Raw genomic sequence first — 17,547 nt, forward strand, 5'->3', positions numbered from 1 at the left:
TATTTCTCTCTTGAGTGTATTCCTGTCCCATTTTGTTTTCTCCCTTATATTGGCTCCATTGGACTCACAAGGGTTTTAATTGTTAAGTGCTACTTCCCTACATCCCCCGTTTTACTTGCATCAACGACCAGAAAGAAGAGACTCTGGTTTGGGAAAGCTTTAGATGCTGTACACATAAGGAACAAGCACCAGAAATCTCACTTGCTGATATATCATGAGCGCTGTAGTGTCTGCAACCCCAAGTTTGCAATCTGGTTCTCATGGGCAGTAAAATTTATCTCCATTGTGGAATCATGCAGAGATCCTATTGATCTCCTTTCAAAAATGGACAATGTTGGCTGGAATGTTCTGCGGAGCTCGTCCAAGAGGCTGCTTAGCATCTCCTACATAACTGGCGGCTTCTCAGCTTACCTGGGAGGTAAGTCAGTGTATGTCCCTCCTCATTAAAGGGCACCTCACTGGAGGAACACAAAAGCCTGACCAGCGGAGGCACCATGACAGGCTTTGGGGTGGTCTGTGGCATCCACAGGAGATCGCAGATATCAGTTTGTCCACCTGATATTTCTTATACTTACGTCACATGACTTGGGTGAGGTAACTACTGAGGCTGATTACCAAAAGGGTGGTTTTGTAGCCTTGTCTATTAAATATGGCCACATTCCCACCCTTGTCAGATGGTTTGAAAACTAAATGTTCTGGTTTAATTCAAGGTCAATTTCCTTAATACCTCGGCACAATATAAATATCTGAAAATACTTTTTATTTCAACTTTTTACTGGAACGAAGTTTGTATGTCTTAGTACTTGCTGCTTCCCCCCCGAAGTTTGTATGTCTTAGTACTTGATGCTTCCCCCCCCTGTGCCCCCCCCCCCCCTCAAGTTGACTGGTGTGGTATTTAGAAAGTGCAAGTTTGCTCCCAAAAGGTGTACATCCTTCACCCAGTTGAACTGATCAAAGTGGGAGGTATGTACAAATGATAGGCCTTTGCTTAGAATCTCAGTTTGTAGTTAGTATATACTATTTAATAATGGAATGATTATCAATATTGACCATTATGGTCTTCTTTCTCGATGATTGTGAATTGAACCATTGTCTGGTCCGTGGCCAAAATTCCCTTAGGATTTCAAAGGGTTTCTGAGGAAGAACTGTGTTCAATACTGCTGTCCGGTATGTCCTACTCCAAATGGTACATTTGGTCCAAGTCAACCTATGATATTTCAGACTGCACTGGTCATGGTGCTAAGGTGGTGGGGATCCAATACCTGTCACCGTGTGAGGTCTCAAAGTGCTAGGCAGCGAGGAGGCAGGGCCTGGGGGACTCTTACCGGCCTATTAAGGCAGTCACCTGATGATCCCCAGGCACACACGTACAGAAATACAGACTGCCTGACACAAATATAGATAGCTACATAATCATTGATAGACTGCCATCTGAAATCTCAGGGAACTTTACAAAATGACCCCCCCACCCCCCCACCCCAAACACACACACACAGATTAAAGTTCACAATACATACACAGAAACGAGAATGCAGATTCACAGATACATACTTGCAGGGGCTGATACAACCTTCCGTATTTACACACACAGACCACATTGCTTTACTCAGACAAATATATATTTATATACTAGCAATTTTCATTTTCTCTTGTATGAGGCATCTTTAGAGGCCACGAGACGTTGTGTTCCAAAAGCTGTGGCAATGCACATTCTATACTTTTTGTGTCTATGTAATTTCATAAACCCATCAGTGCGTAACAACCACTATGGCCGGCTGAGCAGATCATGGTGACATCGCCTTTCGCAGTAAATGACAATACAATTAATATGCAATCTGTTTTTCCATGTGATCTCCCATTGTTTGCTGAGGCTTTCAGGCTCCATAAGTTCAGCGTGAATTGACTGGTTCAACTAATAAAACAACCCGTAGCTCTAGATGAGTCTAGGTAAACTAGAAAAATGGTCAGAGCTGTGGCAACTGACATTTAATATGGATAAGTGCAAGATAATGCATCTTGGACGTGAAAACCCAAGGGCAGAGTACAGAATATTTGATAGAGTCCTAACCTCAACATCTGAGGAAAGGGATTTAGGGGTGATTATTTCTGATGACTTAAAGGTAGGCAGACAATGTAATAGAGCAGCAGGAAATGCTAGCAGAATGCTTGGTTGTATAGGGAGAGGTATTAGCAGTAGAAACACTGGTGAGACCTCACTTGGAGTATTGTACGCAGTACTGGAGACCGTATCTCCTGAAGGATATTGATACCTTAGAGAGAGTTCAGAGAAGGGCTACTAAACTGGTTCATGGATTGCAGGATAAAACTTACCAGGAAAGGTTAAAGGATCTTAACATGTATAGCTTGGAGGAAAGACGAGACAGGGGGGATATGATAGAAACATTTAAATACATAAAGGGAATCAACACAGTAAAGGAGGAGACTATATTTAAAAGAAAAAAAACTGCCACAACAAGAGGACATAGTCTTAAATTAGAGGGGCAAAGGTTTAAAAATAATATCAGGAAGTCTTACTTTACTGAGAGGGTAGTGGATGCATGGAATAGCCTTCCAGCTGAAGTGGTAGAGGTTAACACAGTGAAGGAGTTTAAGCATGCGTGGGATAGGCATAAGGCTATCCTAACTATAAGATAGGGCCAGGGACTAATGAAAGTATTTAGAAAATTTGGCAGACTAGATGGGCCGAATGGTTCTTATCTGCTGTCACATTCTATGTTTCTATGTTTCTAGAATGTTTCATATATTTCAACTTAAAGTGCAACCAAAACCAGATTAACCTAACAGTGCCCCAGACATGGTACCAATTTAGGGTTCTCAGTAAAACCATTAAATTTAAATTGGATGATCCAAATCACTATACAGATGAATTATGTACAATTTGCAGAAATAAATGGTTGTAGGTAGGATTTATTCACTCAGCAGTAAGAATGGACAATGGAATTAAACCTATCTGTTAGATATACTCAAGTTCAAGAAGTTTTTGAACTATGCTATTTTGCACCAAGTATTTTTTAGTGGCATGGTTACCAAACAATGCTTCAGGGAACAATGATTATTTATTGCTGGTATTTATAAAGCGCCAACAGATTCCGCAGCGCTGTACAATTAGGGGAGAACGTACAATATACACGTACTAATAGAAAAGGTAGAGAGGGCCCTGCCCGTAAGCTGAGATCTAGCCATTGAAGCACTTTTATACAAAGCTAGATAGCCCGTGAGCTTACAATCTAAAGGATATAATTGGGCTTTGCGATAAGAGGTAGCGGCTGCAATTTGGAAGTGATGGCTAAAAGAAGTAAGCAGAGAGTTGTAGCTATTGGTTAAATATAAAGGGAATAGAGAGGTAATTGAGTGAGACTCTAAGGAAGCTGGAGGGGCATGCTATATATTTAGTAGGAACCTAGGAGGGTGGGCTGTGCTGAGAAGAAAAAAAATGGAGAGCTTCAGTATTGTTTTTGGGTTTGAGAGATGAGGCCTGGAGCTTGCTGGAAATGGAGAGCTTCAGTACTGTTGTGTCGGGGGGTGAGAGGTGAGGTCGTCTTTTGTCAATATCCCTATTTGAACAGAACTGAGATATTATTAAATCCTTGGCTGTCAGTACCTTGAGTTCTTGGTTGGGAAAAAACTGGCTCAATAATAACACATCTCTGGTAGGTAGTCACCTCCTCCACTCATTGTTTCTCCCCCTCGTGTGTCCTTTCTGAATACCCTACTCACTCTCCTTTTCCAGTTTCGTTCTCCCTAAGTCCATTTAACCATTCTGTTCTATCCCTCACTCTGCCCACCTTCTCAGACCCCTTCTATTCTCCAAATCCCTCCTCATTTCAGTTTCATATAAGAGTCCTTCTACATTTCTATACCCCAATCTTTTATTTGATCCTCCCAAAAGACTTTCAAAGCCTCTCTCCCAGTTTTTCAATCTCTTTTCCCAACATAACTCTCTCTACCTCTTCCCTGTGTATTCATTAAGTACCTTTACATCCACCTTCCTATATTCACTGCCAAATCAGTTACTCTTTCCCCTTGTTACTGGCATATCAAGTGCCCTGTGTTTCCATATATAACCTCCTTTATCACCTCACTCCCAAATCAGTTGCCTCTGTTTAATGAGACTTCCCCTTTTCTTCTGCTCTGATTGGATTTTAACCTTTAATCTTCCATTACTGACACCCCTCCCCCGCCCCAAGCATTGACACTTACCCCAATAATCCACCACTTTCCACAATTTACCTTTTTTCTGCATGTAATTGCTCCATGCCCCTTCCTCCCGATTACACTAATGCTTATCTTCTGTCATGTTATTTGTCTCTTCTTCTTGGTCATTTTTCCTACTGCCTAGATGTTATTTGCCTGTATGTGTGTGTGTCTCTGAATGTGTGTGTGTATGTATGTGTCTGTATGTGTGTGTGTCTCTGTATGTATGTGTCTGTATGATAGACACATACATAGAGACACACACACATACAGACAGACACATACATACAGAGACACACACATACATACATAGACACATACATACAGACACACACACATAGATACATACATCCAGACACACACACACACACATACATACAGAGACACACACATACACACAGACAGACACACACATATACAAAATGTTTAAGTCACCCTCCTGTTTCCTACCTTTCCCTGGGGTGCAGTGGGGGCTCAGCCTGATGGGCCTCCTCCTTCCTCCCGCGCGGCTCTCTCCATTGCCTTTTCCCCATTGTTCTTACCACTCGCTCCCCATGTCCCTTTTTCTCAGTTCCATCCCTTTCCCTTCGCACTGCCCTTTTAATACAGATTTGTTTGTAGAATTATTTTCCTTGTTGGTAGAATTGAATCCAAGAATTGCTTTGTGTACAACTTGGTAGACAGAATTAATTTCCCTGTGCTCTATATTCCATAGATGTTCTCGCATGTGTGCAATCACGCCATGGGCATTTATTGTGTATTGCTCACGAAGACTCATGTTCTCATCAGCTGTTACTTGTGTCACATGCAGTATGGGGGCAGCAGAAGCTCTGCTTATTTTAACATTTTTAACAAAAACAGTCGATGGTTTGAATCAAGTGTGTCTTCTTATTGCCTTGAGTAGATGGTGGGAACCGCACTCAATCCAAACGGCCAAGGGTGCTCCAGATCAGGACCAGCAATCCCAGGACAATATACAAAGAAGAAAAGATCACAGGCACTCCAAATGTTAAGCCGTATGCAGCTTTAATGTAACAAAATGCAACGCAACGTTTCGACCAACAAAGGTCTTTTTCAAGCTTGAAAAAGACCTTTGTTGGTCGAAACGTTGCGTTGCATTTTGTTACATTAAAGCTGCATACGGCTTAACATTTGGAGTGCCTGTGATCTTTTCTTCTTATTGCCTTGGCCCTTATAACCTAAATTTTGAATTTCTGGAAATAAATAGATAAATTTTAAAATGTATTCACTGGCCGCTTTCAGAGAGTCTAGAATATGGTTTTCCGGTGTAACCATGCTTTGTAATTATTATTAATTCCCATCTGTATTCAAGCAATGGCCCAACCTTCTGTAAAACAGACATACCTTCTTAGGTACACAGTAAAGAACTGAAAAAACAATCTCTTGTATTTCCCAGACAGCTGCCATGGAGGTCAGAACAGTCTGTACAGTGGCAAGCTTTATAATTCTACAATCCTGGATTTTTTCTTTCGAGGTACGTATCTAAAGCATAATATTATTTCTACACATCTGTTCTGTGTTCGCGCACTCATTAAATGACAATTAATGAAGATATGCGTCAATAATGAAGATATGCTTTTCTTTTTTTTTCCTTGTAATTCAGGGATTATCCGGCACCTTCCAAACTGACGGTAAATTCATTTTGTATTGAAAGTATATAAAACGCTGACAAGGCAACCGGCAAGAATTTGGGCGATATGACTCTGAAGTCAACTTGGCTCATTTATTGTATTTTATAATCAAGTTCACATACCCACCTCAATTTGTGTAGTGCATTCACCAGGTATGGAGATATTCACTCAATTGAGAATTGCCTAGAGCTGATGGAACAACTGCAGAGTTTAGGGAAAAATTAGCCAAAATGAAAATGGTGATTTTTTTTTTTTAATTCGCCTTTTTTTGCTCAAATTTGCAATTGCCTTTTATCATTATAGCGAATACACTTTTTGGGATTAGGATTATTAGAATACTTATTCTGTTACTCTTTTTTTTTTGCAAATACTATAGATACTATAGATATTGATATGAATACTAACTTTTTATGATTAATAATAGTGTGGATGACAAGGAAACACTGGAATATTAGAGAAATGGACATTTAACAGAAAAATAAAAAGTGCTATAATGTCTCATGTATGATAAGGAATCATTGATCCCCCTAGTATTTAAAATACTGTAAGTGTTGAGGACTAAACACTTTGCAATTAAATGGTTACTCCAAGCACCATGACCATTCAGTGATTTGACCCGTCTGTTTAACCTCTCTGCTGTAACCCCACTACCGGCAGCATTATTGGGGTAACAGCAGAATTCCGGACTCATTCGTGGCAATTCCGGACTCATTCGTGGCACTCATTGTGGGAGAGTTATCAACTGACACTCTCAGACAATGAATGGTGATGGTCGCCACTTCCAGCTTCGGCCACTCGGACCATCAGGGGACATCAGAGCCCAAGAACCAGGCCAGTGCCGTCCTGACTTCATAATCACTATAGCAGGATGTAATGGTTATGATAATTGGAGTAATACTTTAAGGGAAAAGTAAGGAGTACTTTTTACGTTGGTCTGCTGAACACTAGCTAACCCCTGCCAAATGTTGTGTTACGCAAGTAATAGGTATCATGGCCAACACAAATGTTTCCCATGTTCTATAACTTAACTGAAATCTATTATTTGTAGTATGGTGTTATTTAGTGAAGTTTATGTTGTGGTATACAAGCTGTGGTTTTCATCCTAGAATATTCTGAAAACATCACTACCAACGAGAGTGAAGAGGATGTCTTTAGCAGAATTTTAAGAATAAATGAAGGTAACTGAATATTGTAACAGTGTATTACTTAGTTTAATAAACTCTATCTACATCTTACATTGACTTTCCTTATCCTCCCTAACTCATCTTTCATCTAAAGCTACCCCTGCACATCTCTTCCTAAAAACTGCCTTGCCCATCTTGGTACCCATCCATCTCATATCTCCTTATCCTTCGTTTTACTCAATATTTGCCTTGTTTTTTTTTAGTTCTTTTTATTCAACTCTAACCTTCTACACTGCCCATTCCCGACTCATCATACTGCCTCTGCAAACTCGTTAATTTTCCTAGCTTTGTAAACAAAATGTGCTTGTTTTAGAACACTTGAGTGTGGGATACCAGGGGGATATTGTACTGGGAAGCTCACGTAGTGCCACGAGTTGTTTTACATGTATCTGGCCAAGCAATGGTGGGAAGGTGCCAGTTCCATACATCATTCATCCCAATTACAGTGAGTACCTGACTTTCAGATCAATCTCCTGTACTGTCTGTGCCTCTTTCACTTTTACAAGTCTCATAATCAATTTCTTCAGCCGACAGTCAAGTCTCTCTCATTTTGAGTGCCATGGAAGAGTTTGAAAGTATGACCTGTGCGTATTTTGTTCCTCGTGCAGAAGAAGTTAACTTTATTGACATTCAGCCTTTGAATGGGTAAGTCTAAAGTTTCCTCTGCATACAACTTGTGCCAGAGTATACCCTTTTGTAGTTGAACCTCCTGTTTCTATCCAGGACATTTTTAAAGGGATCTAGGTTCCAAAATGCATATTTTTATGCATAGTAGTAAATAGTAAATCTTACTTCCATAATACACCCAGTGATCTGATTTTAGATTAGTAGAAAATTGATATTGTTGAAAGACTCGGGGTCCATTCCATTATATGTAGTTTTTGTTTTAAGTATAAAAACACAAATGGCAGCAGATTCTGTTTATCTGTTTATCTAGTTAAAGAATCTGCGATGGAAAGATTCCCTTTAACCTGCACATTTTCTTTCTTATGATGTAACAGTTTTTTATATTTGTAAACATCTTACAACCCTCTATGTCCATGTATATGCTTGCAGGTGCTGGTCATCTATTGGAATGGTGCAGGGTGGGCAGGTGATATCGCTGATGATTCCAGACTGTATGAACAAAGGGATTGTTCAGCATGAACTGAATCATGCTCTTGGCTTTCAACATGAACAGTCCAGGAAAGACCGGGATCAATATGTCACAGTACTCCCTCAATACATTGACCCAGGTGCAAAATGCAATGTACCCGATCAGAAGCATAATTAGAATCCACCGGGCCCCGGTGCGAAAATTGCCCTGCCCTCCCCTCCCCAGGTGTCTTATTAACCCCCCCCCCCCCCGGTGTCTCATTCCCTCTGCAAAGCTCCTGCATGTGTCTCAATACCATGCCCAGGCTCACCATGTGTCTCATTCCCTCTGCCCCTCACCCCCTCCATGTGTCCCATACCCTCCTCCTCCCCCATCCCCTCCATTTGTCCAATTCCCTCTCCCCCTCAGCCCCTCCATTTGTCACATACTCTCCTCCCCTCCAGTCCCTTCATGTTTCCCATACCCTCCTCCCTCCCAGCCCCTCCATGTTTCCCATTTATCCCTCTCTTCCCCTCCCTGTGTCCCATTCTTCCCTCTCCCCCCTCTCCTCCATGTGTCCCATTTTGCCCTCTCTCCCTCCTCCCCTCCATGTGTCCCATACTCTCTCCCTCTCTCCCCCCGCCCCTCCAGGTGTCCCATAAGTGTCGTGTTGGCTAACACGATTCCTCTATCCTCCTCCCCTCCATGTGTCCCATACCCTCCCTCGCTCACCCCTCCCCTCCATGTGTCCCATACCCTCCCTTTCTCCTCCCTCCCCTACATGTGTCCCATACACTCCCTCTATCCTCCTCCCCTCCATGTGTCCCATAACCCCACCTCTCCCCCTCCACTCCATGTGTCACATACCATCCCTCTCTCCCCCCTCTCCTCCAGGTGTCCCATACCCTCCCTCTCTCCCCCCTCCCCTCCATGTGTCCCATACTCTCCTCCTCCTCCATCCCCTCCATTTGTCCAATTCCCTCTCCCCCCCAGCCCCTCCATTTGTCACATACTCTTCTCCCTGCCAGTCCCTTCATGTTTCCCATACCCTCCTCCCTCCCAGCCCCTCCATGTTTCCCATTTCTTCCTCTCTTCCCCTCCATGTGTCCCATTCTGCCCTCTCTCCCTCCTCCCCTCCATGTGTCCCATACTCTCTCCCTCTCTCTCCCCTCCCCTCCAGGTGTCCCATAAGTGTCATGTTGACTAACACGACTCCTCTATCCTCCTCCCCTCCATGTGTCCCATACACTCCCTCTCTCACCCCTCCCCTCCATGTGTCCCATACCCTCCCTCTCTCACCCCTCCCCTCCATGTGTCCCATACCCTCCCTCTCCCCTCCCTCCCCTACATGTGTCCTATACCCTCCCTCTCTCCTCCCTCCCCTACATGTGTCCCATACTCTCCCTCTCTCCTCTCTCCCCTACATGTGTCCCATACCCTCCCTCTATCCTCCTCCCCTCCATGTGTCCCATGCCCCACCTCTCCCCCTCCACTCCATGTGTCACATACCATCCCTCTCTCCCCCCTCCCCTCCAGGTGCCCCATACCCTCCCTCTCTCCCCCATTCCCTCCATGTGTCCCATACCCTCATTCTCTCCCCCTCCACTCCTGGTGTCCCATACCCTCCCTCTCTCCCCCTCCCCTCCAGGTGTCCCATACCCTCCCTCTCTCCCCCATCCCCTCCATGTGTCCCATACCCTCATTCTCTCCCCCTCCACTCCAGGTGTACCATACCCTCCCTCTCTCCACTCCAGGTGTCCCATACCCTCCCTCTCCCCCTCCCCTCCATGTGTCCCATACCCTCATTCTCTCCCCCTCCACTCCAGGTGTCCCATACCCTCCCTCTCTCCCCCATCCCTTCCATGTGTCCCATACCCTCATTCTCTCCCCCTCCACTCCAGGTGTCCCATACCCTCCCTCTCTCCACTCCAGGTGTCCCATACCCTCCCTCTCCCCCTCCACTCCAGGTGTCCCATACCCTGCCTTTCTCCCCTCCAGGTGTCCCATAACCTCCCTCTCCCCCTCCCCTCCAGGTGTCCCATGTATGGTCCCATTAAGGTCACAATATGCAAATTGGAGATTGTTTCCAAGTCACCTGAGGTTTCAGTCTTGATGAATTCTTTCTAAGAAACTTGTATATGGAGTTATTACTTTTATAAATATGTGACATGGAGAATATCCTTTCAGAATTTCTTTCATGTCATATTTCCTTTTAGAAAATCTCCATCACTTTGAAGTTTCCGAGACTCACAGTCTGGGTGTGGAATATGATTTTGAGTCTGTAATGCACTATTCCATGTGAGTTTTTCTAACACTATTTAATGCACTCCTGTAACTTGGTACTGCTGATTGAAGGGACATTCCAACCACCAACGCCCTACATGATGGTGCTACGAAGCTGTCCCTCCAGACTCCAAATGCATTTTTTTCTTCTTAAACTAAATCTCATGCACCCAGAGTCCACTCCCCAATCACTGACATCAAATGGGCAGACATTGGCACCCACCCAACTGCTTATGCATCATCTGCACACCTTGCCTTTGTATGCTCTTATAGCCAAGTTCTACGGAACTTGCACGAGCTGCAAATTTAGGAATTGGGAATTTTATATATGGGAATTGTTATAGGCAACAAGGTGCAATGTCAGTCGGCAATTGCTAAAGTCAGTAAGGTTTTGTCATGTATAAATAGGGGAATTCATTCTCAGGATGAAAATATAATTTTGACTCTTTATAAATCGCTGGTAAGACCACACCTTGAATATGCTGTGCAAATTTGGGCACCTGGTATAAAGAAGGATATTATGGCACTAGAAAAAGTGCAGAGGCGGGCTACAAAAGTAATAAAGGGAATGGAACATCTTAGTTATGTAGAAAGGTTAACAAATGTAAATTTCTTTAGTTTGGAAAAACTGAACCTCAGAGGGGATATTATAGCATTATACAAATATATTTGGGGCCGATACAAACCTTTGTCTGGAAATTTATTCATAAACAGGGCTACACATAGGACATAATGTCATGCATTTAGAGTGGAAGAAATGAGATTTAGTCTAAGGCAAAATATAGTTTTTTTATGCAGTAGGAACACGAAGGATGTGGAATTCTCTGTCTGAAGAGGTGGTTTTATCAGAGTCTGTACAGATTTTTAAACAGTAATTGAATGAATACTTGCACAAAAATAATATTAAGGGATATAATTTTTCATTTGTGGGGTAATTTGGATCCAATGAGAGATCCACCTGCCATTCTAGGGTCAAGAAGGATTTTTTCCTCCAGTTTGTTGCAAAATTGGAAGCACTTTAAACTGCAATTTTTGCCTTGTTTTGGATCAATTGCAAAAAGATGTGAGGCTGAACTTGATGGACTCAGGTAGTGGAAATTTTCACTATCGCACCCATTATTGTAGCGGAATGCATTTTAGCTAGCTGATCTTTCTATGTATCCACCAAAGTAACGTTTGATCTACTAGTACAATAGATATATCCAACCAAAAACACTTGTCTGTGTATGTTGACCAACAACTCCAGAATCTACATCGGACATCTACATTTAGGGATCTGCTGGGTTATTTTCTCTTTTTCCTAGGTATGCTTTTACAAACACTCCAGGCCAACCAACCTTAATTCCCAAAATAAATACAACGGCTTCAATTGGACAAAGAGATGGATTGAGTAATCTGGATGTGAGGAAAATAAATCTACTGTATCATTGTGGTATGGATTGCTACTGATAGTTGAAAGTGACAAAATATTTTTGTTTAACTTTTTAAATCTCTTCAAGAAATTAAATTTAGCTTCTGATCAGATTTTAACTTCTTTACAAACCGTATCAAACGTAAACGCTAAAGATCACACTGAATACTTGTTTGTTTGTTTTTGTGCCAGTTTTATACATTTCAGAAATGTGAGTGAATTTATCGTGTACATCAACTCTTACTGTATAATTCAATTTCCTTTCAATCCATTTTAGATATTTGTTCCACTTTGCTTTCTGGTTCCAGTGGAACACTGACGTCACCAGGTTATCCCTCTGCCTATCGTGACAATACTAAATGTGTCTGGTTAATCAGAATACCATCTCAAAAGGTAAAATTAATTTTCCCATACTTATTTAGTTAAGTACCAGTAGTCGTTTTAGGGCAAGTTGAAGGTACTTTCTTCAACTCCAAGGAAATAATGAATTTAAAGAGAAGCTAACAAAAAAATTATAGAAGTAGATACTTAGTTGTTTTTTTGGTTTGTTTTTTAAATTTTTTAGTTATGAAAATTAGACACACAGTACACATAATACGCAATAAATATTGTAACATAAAACATTCTTCTTTTTATGGATATATGCAAGATTTGGATGAAAAAAAGGATGAGATTTTAAATTGGAGACTAGGAATTATTTTATTGTAAACTAAATTTGATAAACCTTGATAAACTTTGAAATTGCCCAATTTTGTTCCCGAGACTTTATCACATAAATAGTTATCAGGAAAAATTAGTTTTCACATAGAAAACGATGAAACTGTGATAAATCTTATTGCTTGTCATAAGAGTTTACACACTCAAAGTGGAACATCTTGCAGCGAAAACTTTACGAGTAGATGTGCTGTCTCAAAAGCAACTCTAAACACATACATTATTTAGATAACTGATGTGCTAAGGTCTTACACGTGTGCTACACTTGGCTTTTAACAAGGACTAAAAGGGAGTTCTATCTTTTGCACCAGACTGTTAGCACAGAGAAAGCATACAGAAATACAGAAGTGTAAACCTGAAACAGTTGTGGTTATTTAAAGAACAGAGATGTGTCAAAGTGTCCCGTTTTAGAAAGGGTGAGACAACCGCCAGTGGAATCATGCGCATGTCATTGGTGACTCCTCCCCTTCTATAATTTTGCACCACTTTTAAGAACAGAATACTGATAAATCACCCCCAAAGTGTTGTATTTTAAACCGTGTCTAAAAGTGGGACACTTCGATATTTGACTAGATTACAGGTTTCTTGTACTTACCTGTTGAATTGTAGTTGTCATTCTAAGTACTAGATCAACCTAGCAGACAAGCCAAAATCCAGTAACTTGCTGCAACAATACCCAGACTTGATTTGCCCTATAGACTTTATATGAACTCCTTGGAATTTTTTACATTTTGTTTTTGATAATTCAGTAACATGGACTCTCTAATGAATACCTGACTTTACTTAACTTAATTTTTTTTCCTGATTTTGGTTGATTTTTCCTATTTTACTTTTCTATACCCATTTCAGTACAGTGTTTTATTTCAGTATTTCATTTAGGTGTTTTAGGTGTTTTGCAATTTTAGGTGTTGTGTAATTTTAGGTGTTTTGCAATTTTACTATATCTTTGGGGTTTTAGGCTATTTTCTACTTTACATACTTTTACCCTTTTTTCTTATTGCAAATCATTTAATGTTTCTAATTTTATTATACTACACTGCTACTTTTTATTATTCTATCTTTTTTTTATACTATAAATATTAGCTCCTGGATACCTGAAAAATCTGTTTAGTGATTTTTATAGGAGTTTTTCTTTTTACCCAGAACTGGGTACAGTAATACTTTAACTCTTGAGTTTATAAATATATTTTATCCTTTTTATCGGTTGCAATAAAATAGACCCATAAGTCTAAGCAGTAAGAAAATAAATTATTATATGGAGAGGGTGGCAAATATATACTTTAGAAAAAGTGATGCTGAAAATACAAATACAAATGTTAAATCTGGTATATAAGTAGGATCAACCTCAACAATAAATATCACTGGGAAATATTGATACAAAGGGATTTGTTTAATCGCCCTGTAGTGCCTTATTTCTCTTCCCAGGTATATCTGAAATTCGAAAGCTTTGATGTTCCACCTTCACCAAGTTGTGAGTCCGACTACATTAATATCTACGACGGGGCCAGTAGATCTTCTCCAGTTCTTCTCGAGAGATTTTGTGGAGAAGAAAATCCACCTCCATTGATGAGTTCTTCTAATGTGATGCTGGTGGAGTTTATTAGTGATGGAAAGTTGACCGGAAAAGGGTTCAAAGCCTCGTACAGAAAAGGTTGATGTTTTTAGGTGTGATTTTCATAGTTCAAAAAATCTGTAACAATCAGTCTTGCTATGAAATTAGACAAGCCATGCTTACTTACGTGATAACTTCATACCTTCCGCAAAGTTCCTTTTAGGGCCATCTAATATGGAAGCAATTTGTCTGGCAATTAAAGCGATATTCTAAGCACCAAAACAACTTGTTGAAGCAGGTTTTGCCATTTAGGGATTAAATAAATTTTGTTTCTGTTTAGGCGACCCTAGAAACACCTCCCCTGGCTGTGATTCGCATAGCCTCCATGGGAGAGGAATAATTTTCAATCAGATCTTACTGCACAATGTGTCTTACTTTAGAATTTCTTATCTCATTGCACTTGAATCACACACAGGAGGCTGCCGGCAGGCAATTAACAGAGCCGCATCCAACACATCCTGAGGACAGATGTCTTTTATGGATAGTTGACATTAGCAGCCCCGAACTCTTGTTTCTTACTGAAACACTGCACATACATCCATACAGACACGAAGCACCATGACCTCTTCAAAGCACTGAAGAAGGCATGGTGCTTGACGTAATCAATTAATAACTTTATCGCCATGAGCATTGGAGTAAAAAAAATAATTTTATGCTTCTAAACAAATACAGCGGCACGCAATGTGTTTCAGATGTTACACTAATTTAATATACCAGAGACAAGGAGCTGCTGTTGCTGCAGTCATTAGCATTACAATCTGTTGTGAAAAGATCAGTGGTTGCTACACAGGCAATTTTTTTTGATCTGTATATCATTCTTTTCCATAAGTGCAATGTGGCAACGCATTCCACACGCAGTCCGGAAGCTTCTCATCTCCGGGATATCCTGAGAAATATTTTCCAGATTTGGATTGTGAGTGGCATATCACTGCACCCAAGAGCCACACGGTAAGGACATGGCGTAGAGCACAGCTTGATTCACAGTGAAGGAAAGGTCACTTTCTAAATGTATTGTTAATTAACTAGTGGTATAATAGAGGAAAGCATGAGTTTAAAAGACAAACACAGTGACACTTTTGCCTCTTTTATAAAGAAACACTCAAAGCACCATAACCACTATGGTGTGCTGTAGTGTCTATGGTACCAGGTGTGCTCTGGTAACCCCCAGTGTGAGTTGTCAAACTGTTTTAGAACAGTTCAACCCTTACCCAGAATCCACTAGATGCTGCTACTTACCTACTTACCTATTCTCTTCAGCTATGGGAGCTGGAAGCTCATACTAGGAGCTGCCATGTATGAGTTAAATGTTTATGCAACCCTAGCCACACCTATCCTGGCTGTGACTCACGCAGCTTTCCTAGACACTTCTTTAAAAATAATCTAACTTTTTTTAGCTTCCCTTATTGCAGAGTGTGTTTAATTTAGAATTTAATTGCATGTAGGAGGCTACTACAATTAACCGAGAAGGAGAAAGAAAACTTCTAAAGTAAACTCACTATGCAGTAACAAAAAATCCATGGTGGTTGTGTGTCACAGCTAAGGGAGGCTAGAGCTTTATAAACAGAGTGATTTAACTACTAAATCGAACAACTCGGCGCGTCAGCCTTTGGATATTCTTTTGCTCCTGGAAACCAGATGGACATTCAAGGTGTTTTTTTTAATTCTAGATCTTTTTAAAGATGGACAAGGCTATACTCGAGGAAAGCGACTTCTGTATACATGACAAATTATGGATATTTGATGGAGATGAAAATGATAATTCCAAACTCATTGGAAGGTACTGTGGCACCTCTGAAAATATTATTAGAAAATCCAAAGAGACGTCAATGCTCATTGTTCTCCACACAGACAGAAATAAGAACGCGGAAGGATTTGAAGCTCAGTATATATTTGGTAGGTGGTTATCCTTAGGGTTTAGAAATATCCCGTTAAAATGTAACGGTCATGCTACTTTTTACTATAGCTATTTTTTAAAAGAGCTTGAGATTACATCTATGCATTGTGCGTGTAGATGTACAGGTTGGGAGATAAAAAATATAAAAATGTTTTTGTTTTCACATGAGGTCCCTCTGCTCTCCACCCATAGCAACCACAACCTGTGCTGTGGTTGCTATGGTACTCCATAGCTGGCACTGATAGCGCTGGCTAGGGAGTATAAGAACGGAGTAATGTGATGTCACTCCATTCAGATTCTGGCAACAAAGTTCAGGGAGGAGGATTTTTCTTGCAGGGCAAATCAAGAAACACCAGAGGAGGAGTGAGAGTGGTCCAGAGGTGGGTCCTACAGAAGCGTAACACCCACCTGTTTAGCGGGGGAGCAAGGGGCCAGGTAAGGAGTGACTGTTTCACTGCAAAATGTATCTATCACTATCTACATATAATAGTTATATGTAAACAATATGGAAGAACTGTACTGGGTAATTAAATATTAATGGTACATTGTTTAATTTAAAAAAAAATTAATTACATTTATTATTATTAAATTACTTGACATTTCAAAATGTGATCTACTTAGCACTTTGCAGGGATTTAACATATTCTCATATTAGCTAATGGCTCGTTTCTACTTTCATTACTAATAGTTAGCAACAATCCAGTCAATGCCTCACTGTTTCCATGTTACAGAACCGCATTCATTTTACGACTGGTAGTTATGGATTTATGTGGAAGATGTTAAAACTTACAGTAGCCATTAGATTTCAAATGCTAAATAATGTTCACTTTCCATACTAGGGTGGACATGACAGCAAACTCAGAACCCAAACCCATTTGATCTGAAAATTATTTTTTTCCCCATATTTTAAAGGACACTATAGGCACCCAGACCACTTCGGCTCATTGAAGTGATCTGGGTGCAGTGTCCCATCACCCTTAACCCTGTGTATGTAATATTTGCAGTTTGTAATAAACTGCAATAATTATCTGCTAGGGTTAACTCCTCCTCTAGTGGCGGTGGACCCCCGGCGCAAGACTCAGGTATGTGACAGAGTTTTTTAATTACTTCTGCACCACAGGAGGGGGGGCCCTGACAGAGGGGGAAGCTATAGTGTCAGGAAAACAAGTTTTTTTTTTCCTGACACTATAGTTTTCCTTTAAGAGCTAAAGTCAGTCTACAGGCATGATGTATGCGTTTTTCAAGAAATACCCAAGAATCCACCCCATGTACACAAACTCCACCCACACCTGCAAGCGCTGCCCCACTTGCTTGCTCCGCCCCATCAGTTAAGCAGCAGACATTGCTGCAGGAGGAAGAGGCCAGAAAATGGCTACTTGACCTCCAAGTTCTTCCACAGCAACAACCTCCAGTGCCAGTTAGGCTTAAAATACTCAGCAGCCCATCTTGTGTATGTATGTGCTTGCTAGTGAGAAAGCTTGTGTGTGTGCCAGTGTATTTAGTGAGC

At 41.0% G+C, this 17,547-nt stretch overlaps 1 protein-coding gene across 1 annotated transcript; it reads left to right on the plus strand.

The window, feature by feature from the left end:
• The first annotated feature begins 324 nt into the window (after window positions 1-324).
• On the plus strand, window positions 325-16,919 carry LOC134578554 (astacin-like metalloendopeptidase). The gene is made up of 13 exons (XM_063437528.1): window positions 325-418; window positions 5,633-5,710; window positions 6,974-7,045; window positions 7,365-7,496; window positions 7,579-7,696; window positions 8,108-8,286; window positions 10,343-10,424; window positions 11,714-11,841; window positions 12,098-12,213; window positions 13,960-14,185; window positions 14,976-15,094; window positions 15,814-15,923; window positions 16,880-16,919. Exons 1-13 carry the CDS (start codon window positions 325-327, stop codon window positions 16,917-16,919), a joined length of 1,494 nt encoding a protein of 497 aa, XP_063293598.1.
• The last annotated feature ends 628 nt before the right edge of the window (window positions 16,920-17,547 follow it).

This window comes from Pelobates fuscus, chromosome 12 (genome assembly GCF_036172605.1).
Source record: "Pelobates fuscus isolate aPelFus1 chromosome 12, aPelFus1.pri, whole genome shotgun sequence".
NCBI lineage: Eukaryota > Metazoa > Chordata > Amphibia > Anura > Pelobatidae > Pelobates > Pelobates fuscus.